Source organism: Drosophila obscura, unplaced genomic scaffold (genome assembly GCF_018151105.1).
Source record: "Drosophila obscura isolate BZ-5 IFL unplaced genomic scaffold, ASM1815110v1 contig_4, whole genome shotgun sequence".
NCBI lineage: Eukaryota > Metazoa > Arthropoda > Insecta > Diptera > Drosophilidae > Drosophila > Drosophila obscura.
The window spans coordinates 8,124,265-8,138,610 of NW_024542828.1; the positions used below are offsets into that span (position 1 = coordinate 8,124,265).

Here is a 14,346-nt window from a genome sequence, read left to right on the forward strand (position 1 = left end):
ATTTTGGGCCATGTGCGTTGTCGTCGTCGTCGTCATGGCGGCCAATGTGAAGGTCGATCGATCCATTTGCTCCTCCCAGCCATTGTCCACCCCTGTACTCCTCTTCCCTGCTACACAGCCAACCCTTTTCGTACGCTCCTAGCCTCTGCTATATACCCTCTCGTCATGCCAATTTATGTTCATTGAGTTGATGTTGATTTGTGCGCCGCGGCATGATTTTTTAATGGAATGTAATTTATATACATATTTTTGCGGGGCGTGTGGAGTCCAGTGGAATCGTAGACCGGCAGACGGGCGTGCACTCGACTGCATTTTGGCCCACTGCATTGGCCGTGCGCCAAATATAAAGTCGAAACGACACAAATTGCTTGGCGCTTGTGCCTGCTATGGCCGTCTCCTTCACACGCTGACTCTGTGTCTCTTTCTGGTCCGTTACGGAATCTTTCTCTCACGCACTGTCTCTGGCTGTGTGCAGTTTGCATTCTTGTGCTAGTGTGACATTCTTTGGTACAAAGTATTTCAAAATGGAATGGAATGTCATAGTGCTGTCTGCCATGCGAACTGTAGCCATCTGTCCAGACATCTTAAGCTTTAAAATAATTTAATCACAGTTTTAAGGCAACTCAACAGCCCCTTCAGTAAAGCATTATTTAAACAATAAAACCGCATTTTAATCTGAAACGGAAATTCAATGACTTCTGTTGCTGGTTTGCCATTTTGGGCAAACATTTTGGGTGTTGTGCCACCCACTTTGAATGAGCATGCATAAATTACATAAGCCGTAACAATTAATTGTGGCACTCTTTTTGTGTGCTCCACAAAACATGCAACAGTAACAAGAGGCGGCAATCCAAGCCGAATTTTTGACAAAACCATTTATCTTATTTGCACGCATTCGCCGCCACAATCGTCAGAGTAAATATAAATCGAGCGAGAGAGCTGGCACTCAGCAGGAGCAGCAGCAGCATCCATTTACCCGCTAGAGATTGGGAAATTTACACTTAAGGCCTCCTGCCTCTTGCTGGCTTCGTGGCTGTCAGCAGCGGCTGAAACTCTGCTGCTTAATTTTATATGAAAAAGAAATAATCAGAAATGCTTTTCATTAAATTTCTTTAATTATTTCGTGCTGTTACGTGACTCGCTGCCATCTCCAATGAAAGCTGCTGCGGTTCTCGTGGGAGACTTGCCAAACGGCTGCGAGAGGGAGAGAGTGTAAGAGAGTTTTGAGGTAGATTGCTGTAAATCGTATGCGACACTCGTACACGATTCGTAAATGGAGCCGCAGAGGCTGCCCGCCAGCTGCAGTGCCGCGCCTCAATGGGAGGGAAAATGGGGTGGAGTGGAGCGGAGTGGAGTGGAGCAAAGTGCCAGGTGAATGAACGTAAAAGTGTTTTCGCGTCTCAGACTTTCACTCCGATTGCATCATAGAACTTTCCCAACGCCTTGACATTCTCTCTGCCCCCGCTCACGTGCAATTAAAATTCCTTTGAATTGCAATCTTGTGCGGCATCGCGTGAGTTTTCGCTGGTTTGCTCAGCAGCTGCGGCTGCTGCTGCGGCTGCCGTTTTGCGGGCTTGCATAATGGCCGTGATTTCCCGGGATGTTGTGAAACCGGGAGGGGAGCTAGCGGTCTGGAAGTAATTATATGTGCAAATATTTTCTAACGAGCAAATGCAATGAATACCATTTAATTGACATGGCTGGGCAGGAGAGCGAACGTTTTGCAATCATGAATGTGTAATGAGAGAGAACTCATTATATTCTTTATCTTTTTGTATCTGTTCGTCTCTCCCTGTCTTTTTCTCTTTTCCCGCTGTCTCTTTCTCAGTATGAATAAAAATGCAAAGCCTTTTAGCAGCTTACTGGGCGAAATCCTCTGCCTTGACAAAACGCATAACTTAATTGGATTGCAATTATAATTGAAGCGCGTTCAAGGACTGCTTCAGATGCATGAAGGAGCCTCGATGGCTGGCAATCAGCTGACACAGTTTTCTCCTTGAAGCTAATTAGTAGTAAAGATTTTTGTCGTATATGTTGGAAGTCCTTTGAGTCCGCACTTAATCTCCACATAACAACAGGAAACCCACTTCGGCAATCTCGTACATTCAATCTTCAAGCCCATATAAAATATTGACAGAATTTCAAATTATTACAGTCCTACTTTTAGTTTGTTTAGTTGATAAATTGTTTTCCACGAAGCTCCCAACTATAAATAAATAAACCCAATCTGATACCCGGCTACGTCATTGCCGTTTTACAATTGCAAAAAAAAACTAGCCAGAAAAAACACATAAAAACCCAAAGAAAACAAATAAAACACTAAAGGAAACAACTTTTACGACAAGAGCAAAGAAAATTCATTGACCCGCATGGCGGGTACGCAATATTCCGACGCATATTGCGTCTGCGACAGAGTCGTCCTTAACCTTAACCATAGCCTACCCCAGCCAGGGGAAATGAGAGAAGGCCGGATCAAAAACTAAGCCAGAGGCCAGGCAGCTCCCATCGCCAGGCCAAAGGAAACTCTGATTTCAAAACCCCACTTTATGTCCCTTTGTGAGCGGTAAAGTCCTTCGCTGCCAGCCAGCCAGCCAGTCAGCATATGAAGCTGACAAAATATTTTGGCATAATTAACTTCAACCCGACAAAGGACTGAAGGATAACTCGTGGGAGTGCCATCACCGCCCACTCGTGCAATTAAAGTTTATGCCAATGCGAAACGCAGAAAAGCCATTTCACCATTTAGATTTCCCATTACAGATTGTCAAATAGAACAAGACTGTGCCAAAACTGTGTGGGAATTGTGCAGCACAGTATACAACTGTGGAAAACTGTTGAAAACTGTTGAAAACTGTGGAAAACTGTTGAATTTTCAACATTTCGGTTGGAGGAGTGCATTTCCAGAAGAAATGGAGATGGAGCTGCCTGTCTTGTCTTATTTTTTGCCACTTGAAATGTGTCTTGCGCTCAGTTGATTTTTGAAATTAATTGAAATTGCTTGAGGGAAAGTCGGGGGTCTTGGAGACCTGGGCCCCCTTGACGTCAATTTGAAATGCGCAGTTTGGAAGCCACTGTCCCAGTCGGATATCTTAAGCTTCAGTCCTTTTGATGAGACGAATCAGAGGCGAGGCAGTGGGTAGGTTGGTCTATTCGAATCGGCTCAAAGTGGCTTTGCCATTGAAAAACTTTTGCCCAGATATTTAGCTGGTTGGGAGTGCGAATTGAGAAGGTTTCCTGGCTGCCAGGCTGCTGGATTAGGTAAATTGTTAATTTGAAATGGAAAAGTTTGAGTGCGAATGGATTGCTGGAGCAGCTCTTCCTCTTCCGGGTTTCGGACCCAAAAACACACGAACATTGTCCGCAATTCAATTCAATTTAATTCAATACCCAACTGAACGCAACTGAAAATGTTACACTTTAAACGTTACACTTTGGTCGCACTCAATAGCCGTGCTAAGTATGCTAAGTGCCATTGCCCAATCATTCGGGAATCACGTGAATAGTGCTCGTAACTTAAAAGCCACTAAATGCAGAACTGTAAGTAGTATGGAGGAAGAGGAGGAAGTACTTTAATACTAATACTAAATCCATGGAATGTAAATACGTCATAAGGCTGCCACAAAAACAAAAAAAAAAAAACCAAAAGTGTTAATACTTCAAGCTACCTTTTACTTGAGTTATTGTAATTATTTGCTCTTGGGGAAAGTAGCTGGAAATAGCTAGAATTTATTACACTTATGTCTCTTTGCAGCTTCTCTAAACTCCGCGAAATTTTAATGCGTGCAGCTCGAAAAACCTTTAAAATATACATTTCGTAATCGTAAATGTCACATATTATGCACGAATGGCATATACCCTTGTGCTCAAAAATTACTTGGCACAAGTTCCCTTTTCTGGCCTCCGGGTCATTGTCAATGCAAGAGACAGAACAGAGCGTCGCTAAAAAGTAGCCAAAGATGAAGGCGAGACAGTTTTGAATGCATTGTTCGTCTGGCGCGAATTGCATTTTGCCTTCAATCAATACTTTGAACCCTTGACTGAGTGGCCGACTGCCCGATTGCATGACTGACTGACTGCCTGACTCCCCGCCCGGCATTTCATTTTGATTGATGTGCGCTGATTTTTATTGATTTCTCCCTTTTGCATTTTTTTATTATTTGCATAAAGTGCAAAAATGTGCTCAGCTCCCATTGGGATGCCGGCCGCGATGTCGTGGATGCCTCAAGTTCAGACGACTAAGCAATTAAAGCAGCAGCAGCAGCAACAACAAAATGCGAGTCAATCGAAGATTGACCGGGAGTGGGGTGGAAGGTGCAGCGGGAAGTCGCGAGTCGATCAGACCGAGACGACGACGCATAAATTTCATTAAGCTGCCAGCTGTCGCTTAAACAAATTCAAGAAAGTCGAGTCTTTGACACGGATTCAGTGGGGCACCGAGCACAGCCCAGTACTTGGGGTTGAGAGACCTCAGAACGGGGGAGATAATTTGCGCCTCTCTCTCTCGGCCGCCGTACTACTTTTTTGTTTTGTTTTACCCACAGCACATTGTATTAGCCGGAATGCATTTCCATTTCAAAAGCCATTTATAAATAGCTGGGCTACAGCGCCAGCGGCTACAGAATCTAGAACAATTCAACTGACAGAGCCGCTGCCACAGACAACTTTCAATGTGGCTTTCCCAGTTGACTTGACCCGACTTTTGCCAGACTTTCACTGCTCTCGGAATTCAATTCGCCTTTCATTTTTTTTCCCCTCACATGTTTCCACGTGGCTTTTCTTCCTAGCCATGCGGAAATTGTTTTAGCCGCAGCAGCCAAAAAATTTCGTTATCCGTAAAAGTTTTTCCATCCTCCCGGAAGGAACGAAAGGAAGGAAGCGGCCACAAAAGTTTGCCATAAATAAAAAAACGAAGAGAACAAAACAAAAAGGCCAAACAGTAAAGTAACATTAATAGGATTTTGGCTAATGAGGATGTAGAGGGGCATCTCAAAATTGCCTAAACAATTTACGGCCCCTTCGCTGTACAATAAAGAAGCTAAATGTGTGGAAAGTCCGAAAAACGGAACTATGATCGAGAGTTTTAATTGCAAACGGTTTATTGAATTTAAGCTTCTCTTTGAATGTTAATTTTAAAATGGAAAAGAGGGAAAAGGATTTATTTATAAGAATTTTACACATTCACTCTTCGTATGCGGACACCATCTTCGAAGTAATTTGAGTAGATCCATACTCAATACAGAAGCAGTTTCTATGCTGGAATTGTAAGTTAACATGTAAAATGAATGTGAATGCTTAAGGATGCTTTTCTTGGTCAAAAGAAAAAAAAAACCAGTGTAGTTTCTTAATGTTTATTGCCAAAATTGGAGAACGAAAAAGCAAAAGATTTCCTGATGAATGAAAATCAGCTCGAAGCATTCGTTTTAGTTGGATTGTGATTGTGTGCCGTCCCGTCCTATGACCCAAACATCATAGGAATAGACTCTTTTTCCGCTTCACTTAGTACTTATTTAAGTATCTGCAAATGTATAGATTTAAATTAGTTTTATAATTATTGCTTTTCGCAAAAATATTTACCAATCCATTGCATCGATCCATTCATCATTTCTGTTCCATATCGTTCTCGATTTACTATTTTTTTTTTTGATTTCGAAAATTTTTTTTTGTTTAACTTAGAACATTTTGCAGAACATAAACATAACCACCATCATTTTTGTGTCAGATGTATACAAAATATCGGATGTTCCACCCGTGAGCTGACTAAAATGTATGCATAAAGCCATGGAATAGCAACTATCAATCAGTATGATGCAATTCGACAAGACTGCATTTGAAGAAATTTGTGTAATGAACCATCATTCGTGTGTCAAATGTTTAAAAAATATCCGATTTGTCATAGCCTGGTTAGTTTTAGAGCTGGAAAATGTGTATTCCATTAAGCCAGGGAATAGTTAATAAGATTTTGACTTATCACCTTTTACATTTGCCTCCCAAATGCATTAAATGGCGAAAATATTTGCACAAAATGGATCAAAATCATAGGAACGACGCCAAAATGATGGAGTTTTGTACCGCCATCCTTTCTCTTTCTCTTTTTTCTCTTGCTTCCTTCATAATCCATGCACGGACAGCCCGCTGAATCGCTTTCAGAATTCCAGTCCCATTTGGCGCAAGCCGAGCAACCCAACCTATTATAGTTTATATGTATTAGTTGCTTACAACCCATGTGGGGTGACCAGAAGCAACACATTTGGCTGATTGCCTCTGAAATTGTGTATTAAAAATCAAATGATTAACGAATACTGTATCAGTAGAAATAACTAAAATGGGCCCATACTTTTGTTGTAAAAATAATAATATGGTACAATGCACTCCGCCAAATATCCTATGTCCTTCGATATATTTCCGTCCTGATTGTAATGAATCTGAATTCTGTCGGTCTGGACTGGACAATAAAATCCTTCCGATTCAATCCGGCAGTCCTTGACATTGTCACAGTCTGCACAAGCCATACTCTTCATGTATGTCGGTATAAGATTCGAATCGGCATTGGCCATTGCCACGGTAAGCGCGAAAATTATGTAAAACAAGAGCCCGGACATTTTTGTTGTATAATATATTAACTTGGGAAACTTTCTTTGAATGATATATTAGATATGTCGTCCAAATGAGCTTCTGGGTGTTTACTGATGCCAATAGCTTGGCTACCTTTGTTGTCAGACTGATGTTTCCATACAATCTTGCACTTGGGTCGTGTCAACTGTTGGGATGACTACCAGATAAAAGCCAACCTATTCTCAGAATAGTATCAATGTTTATCGATGTTTAGGAACAAAAAACCATCGATAGTGGCCATATATCGGGAGTTAAGAAATTAAAACAAGAACTAAAAACTAAACTTAACATTTTTATTACCATTGATTTATTGTTTAAAGTTACATAATACAATTTTTCATATTTTGTACTTAAAAAGAAAAAAATTAAAACATTTCAGTATTTGATAAACATAACCAGCTAATTTAATTGGTTTTAAAGAGTTTTTAGAGCTGGAAATTGTGTATTCCATTAAGCCAGGGAATAGTTAAGAGGATTTTGATTTATCACCTTTTACATTTGCCTCCCAAATTCATGAAATGGCGAAAATATTTGCTGCACAAAAAGGATCAAAATCATAGGAACGACGCCAAAATGATGGAGTTTTGTACCGGCATCCTTTCTCTTTCTCTTTTTTCTCATGCTTCCTCCAAATTCATGGCACGGACAGCCCAGTGGATCGCCATCAGAACTCCAGGCCCATTTGGCGCAAGCCGAGCAACCCATCGTATTAAAGTTTCTATTTATTAGTTGCTTACAACCCATCTGGGGTGACCAGAAGCAACACATTTGGCTGATTGCCTCTTAAATTGTGTATTAAAAATCAAATGATTAACGAATACTGTAGCAGTAGAAATAACTAAAATGGGCCCATACTTTTGTTGTAAAAATAATAATATGGTCCAATGCACTCCGTCAAATATCCTAAGCCCTTCGATAAATTTCCGTCCTGACTGTAATGAATCTGAATTCTGTCGAACAGCATTGGACAATAAAATCCTTCCGATTCAATCCGGCAGTCCTTGGTACTGTCACAGTCTGCACAAGCCATACTCTTCATGTATGCCGGTATAACAGTCGAACCGACATTGGCCATTGCCACGGTAAGCGCAAAAATTATGTAAAACAAGAGCCCGGACATTTTTGTTGTATAATATATTAACTTGGGAAACTTTCTTTGAATGATATATTAGATATGTCGTCCAAATGAGCTTCTGGGTGTTTACTGATGCCAATAGCTTGGCTACCTTTGTTGTCAGACTGATGTTTCCATACAATCTTGCACTTGGGTCGTGTCAACTGTTGGGATGACTACCAGATAAAAGCCAACCTATTCTCAGAATAGTATCAATGTTTATCGATGTTTAGGAACAAAAAACCATCGATAGTGGCCATATATCGGGAGTTAAGAAATTAAAACAAGAACTAATAACTAAACTTAACATTTTTATTACCATTGATTTTTTGTTTAAAGTTACATAATAAAATTTTTCATATTTTGTACTTAAAAAGAAAAAAATTAAAACATTTCAGTGTTTGATAAACATAACCAGCAAATTTAATTGAAAATAGTCAACAAAAAAATTTTGTTGCATACACAACGAAAATAAAAAATATTATCTGGCCTTTATATCTGGAACAAAACCATGAGGTTGCTCCATTTGTTTGCAGCTCTAGTATCCAGGTACGCAATGACTGTCTATTCAAAGTCTAGTAAAATTCGTTTAATTTAATGTATTTTATTGCACACAAATCGTATAGCACACATAAGAAAAACAATGAAAACGTTGCAGCCATACGGCTTTTCTCCTCCACTATTTTTCTGTGGCCCACATGGACAGCCCATTGGATTAAGGTCCAAGAAAGAGCCTCTTTCGTGGTATGTGGCACAATCGGAGCAACTCCTTGAGCGCTGCTTGTTTATGACTTGCTGGCATCCCATTTCTGGCGTCCAAAAACAGCATGCTGCCGAAATTTCCTCTGAGCTTAGTTTAGAAAATCGTTAACAAATATAAATAAGTCATTTAAGCGAATTTACCATGATTAAAAAAGTAATGATCAGGACCCATGCACTCCCTCAGATGTCTCAGATTTACTACCACGCCTTTTTGGGCATCGATCTGATCACTGTCCTCTTCCTCACGACAGTAAAATCCAGAAGATACGATTTCGCATTCCTCGTTCACCATCTTGCAGTCGCCACATTCCATTTTGTCCAAGTATGACAAGTGGCCGGGAAAATGTCCCTTGTCGGTTTGATTTTGGAAGCAACTAAAGCGTATCAGTGTAGCGAGGATAAGCCAAAATATTGGATACATTTCCCTTGACTAAAACAATGTGTATAACAATATCGTGAATTCAAGGCCTTCTCTGTTATATTCTATTATTTATAAATTAAATTAATAAATTAAATTAATTAATACATTAATTTATAAATTATAGTCAGCCTTGGGACTCGGATTGAATTGTTTGGTTATAGGCTTTCTCTTATTTTATTATTTTTACTCTTTCTCTTTTTGTTCTGGAGTTGGTTTCAACCTTTTTTTTTTTTTTTTTTCTTAAAATCGATAAGTTCTTTAAGCTTTATGCAATTTACAATTGTGCTGGCCGCAACCTTTTCTGGTGGAAATATTTTTTATTGACGTGACAATTGAGCATTTTCGTCAGCACATGGCTGTGCAGTGGGCTATTTATAGTTCGGCCTAACCCAGAGACACTGCCAATGTCTGGTTGTAGGTCTGGGCCGGGGTCTCCGCGCACTCTGTGATGGCATTCACCGATTGCTGGCTCTCTGGCTCTCTGGCTGACTCAGACCGCCAACAGGTGAACATGTACACATGAGCATAAACATAACATAAGCCATAAATGTAAGTGCATACATTTAATAAACCAAATGCAAAGACAAGCAATGAAGTAGCAAAAAGCCCAAAAGCCAAACTGTGAATAACACATCTACTTTTTTGCTGTATTTATAATTTTTTATTGCTTGTATTCTTCCGATGATTCAACCCAATTTCAAACCACTTTAAGCACGTGCCCTGGCCTTATGCAACCCTCCCTCCTATTGCACTGCACGCTCGCCAGCCGCCTGCAGTGACTCTCAAACTGTCAACCAGTCATGGCCACATTTGGGCAAATAAGTTTTAGTTTTGGGCCTGTGGTTTGCGGTCTGCTTCAAATCTGAAGCGCCCTTGCCGTAGTCGTCTCTCATCTTTGATTTTCTCTGCGTGTCTCTGCATGTATGTATGTATGTATGTGTATGTATCTGTGTGTATATGAGAGTGTGTGTAAGAGCATGAAATAATGACATCATCGATGTGAGGCTTTTTTGTGCGGAAGAAAGCAGCTGGCATATAATTTACCAATTGTCCCCTACAACAGCAATGAATAGAAATGAAGCAGGAGAAACTTTCTTGCATAGAATTTATTTAACATGGCTCTACAAATTTCTATAATTTTAAGCCATTTATTTTACTATTATTTACTATTACTATTACTTTTTTTTATTTTATTTATTTTCCTCTGGTCGCTGTTCTCGTTCGAGTAGTTCTTTGACTCTGCAGCGGCCTCTAAATTCTACAAAGCCGCAACTTTTTTTGCTCCTATTTTTACTGTAATTTTCTTCTCTCTATATCTTTATGTTTTCTTTGCTTTCACTTGCCGCCAGTTTGGCTAATAATCCACAATAAAATAAAAGCCAACAGCAACATTTTAACATTGTGTAGGAAAATTACAACCAAAGCAAGAATACGAAAAAAAAAAATAAGAAAAAACAAAATCTAGCAGGCTAGAGTCAAAAACACTATAAATGTCATAAATAAAAAAGTGCTTATTTCTAGTAGGGAGGGGGGGAATTTTTGGTCGAGAAAAACGCGCCTGAAATCGTTGCCAATTGGCAAGTGCCAAGAATTGGGAGGCCCGTTTTCACATACAAATGCAAATCGTATGTCGATCGAATGATGAGAACGAAATTCAAGCGCAAGGCGGCTAGTGACAGCAACATTAGCCAGTAAACAAAATTGCCCCAATTAGCGGGTGGAAACCACTCATTTGCATCCATTGTTATATTATATTATATTATTTATTATTATTATATTATATTATTTTTTCCACACTGTGACTCCCCCACAAAGGTTCACAAACCAGAGCGAAACTTAACAGGCTTTAGGCTTTCCAATAAGTAACAATTAGTCGAGAGATACAGCCCACAGGCCCCATAGCCATTCCCATACACACACCCTCTCTGTTTTCGGTACAGATTTTCGGTTTGCCTGTTGTTTGGCAACCGAAACGGGTGCATTCCCGTGCACCACATTGCGTATGAGCGATAAATAAAGACGGCTAAATTCGGTGTCACTGTCAGATAACAAGATTTAGAGGCCAGTCCCTCTATAAATATCCTATATACTCGTGCTCTCGTATGCTTGTGCATGTGCTCGCATCACATGCAGACTTTTCTGTCTCTCGTTTGTCGGCACCCGAAACACGAATATAACGCATACGCTACGTTGCCGTTTACCTGCATCTTGCCTGGGTATATGATGAAGCACTTTGCTTAGAGAATCTCATTCGGGGTGTAGGGCACTGTAGAGCCGGTTACTGTTCCAATAGTCACTAATGATTGTTAGTCATAACTTAATGATTCGAGTGAACTTTGATCCGCCGACTTGCCGCCAGATTGAACTCCCCGCATGAGAGTTCATTCTGTGTAGATCATTATGACGTTGCAGATTTGGTTTCTTCCACAGGGAATTTTAACTAAGTTGCAGACTTGTCACCTTTATGAGCTGTCCAAAGTCTTCTCTGTTAGGTTTACCGAATCCAAAAGTTAGATCATGTTTGTGGCTGACAAATTTAATTGAATATAATGAATGGCTTTGGTTGTTCGCCATTTATTCATTCGTCTCGCACGGTTGACTCTGTCATTCTCTCTTTTTCTGTGTGTTTTGGGATTTTTAAAAATTTCTGTGCAAAGTTTTCCATTCAATTGATTCTTTTTTCTATCCAACACTTTAAATTTTAATTTGTTTTTTGATGTTATTTGTTGGTGTGGCTAAAGCAAAGTAGAACCTGATTCTTTCCTCCTTTGTGTTTTATACCGCTTAATTTGCTGTGGTTTTTGCTTTGCTTTTACCTTTGTGGGGCAAGCACACACACACACACACACAGCTTTGCCTCTGCACTTTGTCACTCTTTTTGGGGAACTTTTTTATTACCACTGGGCGTGCCGTTGACCAAATGGATAATTACCAGAGTGCGAGGTGAGCCCCAATCGATGATGAGACATAAGACTCGACCATCGATCGATTTGCAGTCAAAGCCAGACAAACGAATCAAGATTCAAGATCTTGGGCCATCGGCAAATATGAATAATTTCCGTGCTCAAAGTTTGCCCTCGCCCAGCCTCAAAGTTCTGTGGTGCCTCGACTTCAAAGCCCAGCGGCGCGCCGCTGTGTCTGGCAGCAGCTCGAACTATCTGGACATTATTTGTATGCTCTGGCGACTCTTAGTTTAATTCGTTGTTTTATTTTTAGCAAATCTCGATATACTTGTATTGTCTACACCGCTTCCCCTCCGTTGCCATCCCCCACCTCTCGATCGGTTTCATAAATATTTATTACGCTATTGGTCTTATTTTATGCGAACACATGTTGCCCTCGACGAGGGATGCCACAGCACTGATTTCGCTTCGATGATTTCTGGGAAGTGAACGGATCCCATCTACTTTATGGCTGCTCCAGTATTTTTGCCTTCCATTCAAGCGAATTCCCAGGAGTTTGGTGGAAAACCACAGCCCTTTATTTAATCAGTCTTGTTCTGCCTTTCCACTAAATAGTGTAAAGTTTTCTGCAAAATCATGGTGAAATTGAATGAATATAATTCTTTGCTAATTAACAGGAACTCGATAATGTTTATTGAAATGTTTCTAAATAAATTTGCAGATTACAATTTTCTCATCACGAAATAGTTCCCTAAATAGCAATTAAAGCTTTGCCAGCCCTGCCGAAGGGGTCAATTCTTCATCGGGAATATATAATACATATATATAAAGATACAATGTATGTATGGGCAAACCGAAGACAAATAGCAGCCACATGGATCAGGCGTTATAAGAGCCGTAAACATGTTTCAGCTCTTTGCGGTTTCTTAAGCAAATCCATTAAAAAAAAATATATATATATATATCTATACAGAAATACATTGTGTTTTTTTTGCTGCTCTTTATCGGAATCGAATTAGCATTTAAAATAATAAGGCGCCGCACATAACCCACTCCACCAAACGAAAAAGTGGCAAATAAATTTATGCAAAATCGTGTATTTAATTATCGAAACCTAAAGCCAACAGCAACACAAAATTAATAAATTAATTCCGCATGAATAGTCGAAGCTTACAATACCCTCTTAATTAGAACGCTTAACTGAAGGGAATATTCTAAACATTTTTCATTACCTTTCCTGACAGATATTTTGAGTATTTGAATCATTTAATTGCATAAAAATGTGAATTATTTCGTTACTTGATTAAGTTCCAGCCATCTTATACACACTGATATCCACCCAGTTTCAGTAGGCCAAAAAACAATAATGAATTCAAAATACTCTGAAAAAGAGGCAACGACTCACTGGGCTGGAAATAATCTAGTTGCTTAACCAGTGACATGAAAATTGTAATTAAAAGCCCCAGCCCAAATCCGCATTAATAAGTACATATAAAATCAACTAACAAAAACTACTCACCATATATTTATGTATGTAAATTGTATCTGCATACAGTTAGGATTAAAATTCATTACAAAATCAATTAATACAGATAATTAAATGTAATCAAACGTCTACATGCATCGGACTTTATAATATGTGCAAGTATGTATATGAAAATTCAGCAATGTTACTTTACAGCTTTGCTCACAGGTAATATTTACTGCAGACCTATAAAAGGCGCAAAATTATAATAAAAAATAGTTGCAATAAATCATGCATTCCACATACTAAATAAACTACTATCATCTGTACCGTATGAATCGTTTTATTTCCACCTTATATGGAATCAAATAAATTCAAATAATTTTGGCATTTATTTTTGCCCTAGCCGCACATAAGGGCTCAATGCTCCCATGCCCTCAACGGCCAGCGACCAGCACGCGCTGTGCCTCATTTGGAATGCCAATCAGCTGTCGCGTTTATTGGCATCCCCAGCCCAATCCACACACCCCCTGCTCCTGGAAGGGGAAGTGGAACAGAGAGCATTACGTGCAACAGCATCAGCAGCAGCAGCGGAAGTTGTTTTTGAGGCTGGAGTTTGGCATTCTGCACAGCATTCGAGGGGCTCGTGTGTGGCGCTGCCGTTACCGCCTATTGTTCGTATTGAAATCCTCTCCTTATTTGTGGTGGCTGCAATGGAGATGTGGCACCTCTTTTGCATTGCAATGAGCGTGCGGCCAGCGAATGCGGAAGCAAGAAATTGCGACAACACGGCAACAAAATGGTGCGAAGAAAGGTAGGAAGTGATTTCGGAATACATACCCACAGAATGGAAATGAAAGCGAAGGCATTCATAAATATGGATACTAAAGAACGAAATGAGTGACCGGACCGCAAAAGTAACAATCATGAGCATGAAATTGTTTTCCAATGAATTTTGGAGGCTCTGCGCACTCACGGATTACTCATGCGCCAGCAATTAAATTATGGATAGCCTCAGACAACAAATTCATCTCAAGGGACTGTCCAGCAAGGCAATCATCTGTTCATC

The 14,346-nt window shown here is 39.9% G+C and overlaps 1 protein-coding gene and 1 long non-coding RNA gene across 6 annotated transcripts; both read right to left on the minus strand.

Annotated features, from left to right (window-relative positions):
- Positions 1 to 5,338: 5,338 nt before the first annotated feature.
- Positions 5,339 to 7,853, minus strand: LOC111065835. 4 transcript variants are annotated; one of them, XR_002607042.2, is made up of 4 exons: positions 7,468 to 7,853; positions 7,102 to 7,394; positions 5,575 to 5,913; positions 5,339 to 5,515 (listed from the first exon to the last, which is right to left on the minus strand). It is a non-coding gene; the product is annotated as an uncharacterized LOC111065835 (long non-coding RNA). The 4 variants fall into 4 exon arrangements; XR_002607040.2 differs by lacking the exon at positions 7,102 to 7,394 and adding an exon at positions 5,972 to 6,261 and having other exon boundaries at positions 7,468 to 7,850; XR_002607041.2 differs by lacking the exons at positions 7,102 to 7,394; positions 7,468 to 7,853 and adding exons at positions 5,972 to 6,261; positions 6,335 to 6,720 and having other exon boundaries at positions 5,575 to 5,897.
- A 463-nt stretch (positions 7,854 to 8,316) lies between these two features.
- Positions 8,317 to 8,947, minus strand: LOC111082237. Of its 2 annotated transcripts, none has more exons than XM_022378414.2 (2): positions 8,630 to 8,947; positions 8,317 to 8,571 (listed from the first exon to the last, which is right to left on the minus strand). In XM_022378414.2, the coding sequence occupies exons 1-2, from the start codon at positions 8,907 to 8,909 to the stop codon at positions 8,321 to 8,323; spliced, it is 531 nt and encodes a 176-aa protein (XP_022234106.2). In that variant the 5' UTR covers positions 8,910 to 8,947; the 3' UTR covers positions 8,317 to 8,320. The 2 variants fall into 2 exon arrangements, with proteins under 2 accessions (XP_022234106.2, XP_022234107.2); XM_022378415.2 differs by having other exon boundaries at positions 8,414 to 8,576; positions 8,630 to 8,943.
- Positions 8,948 to 14,346: the final 5,399 nt, after the last annotated feature.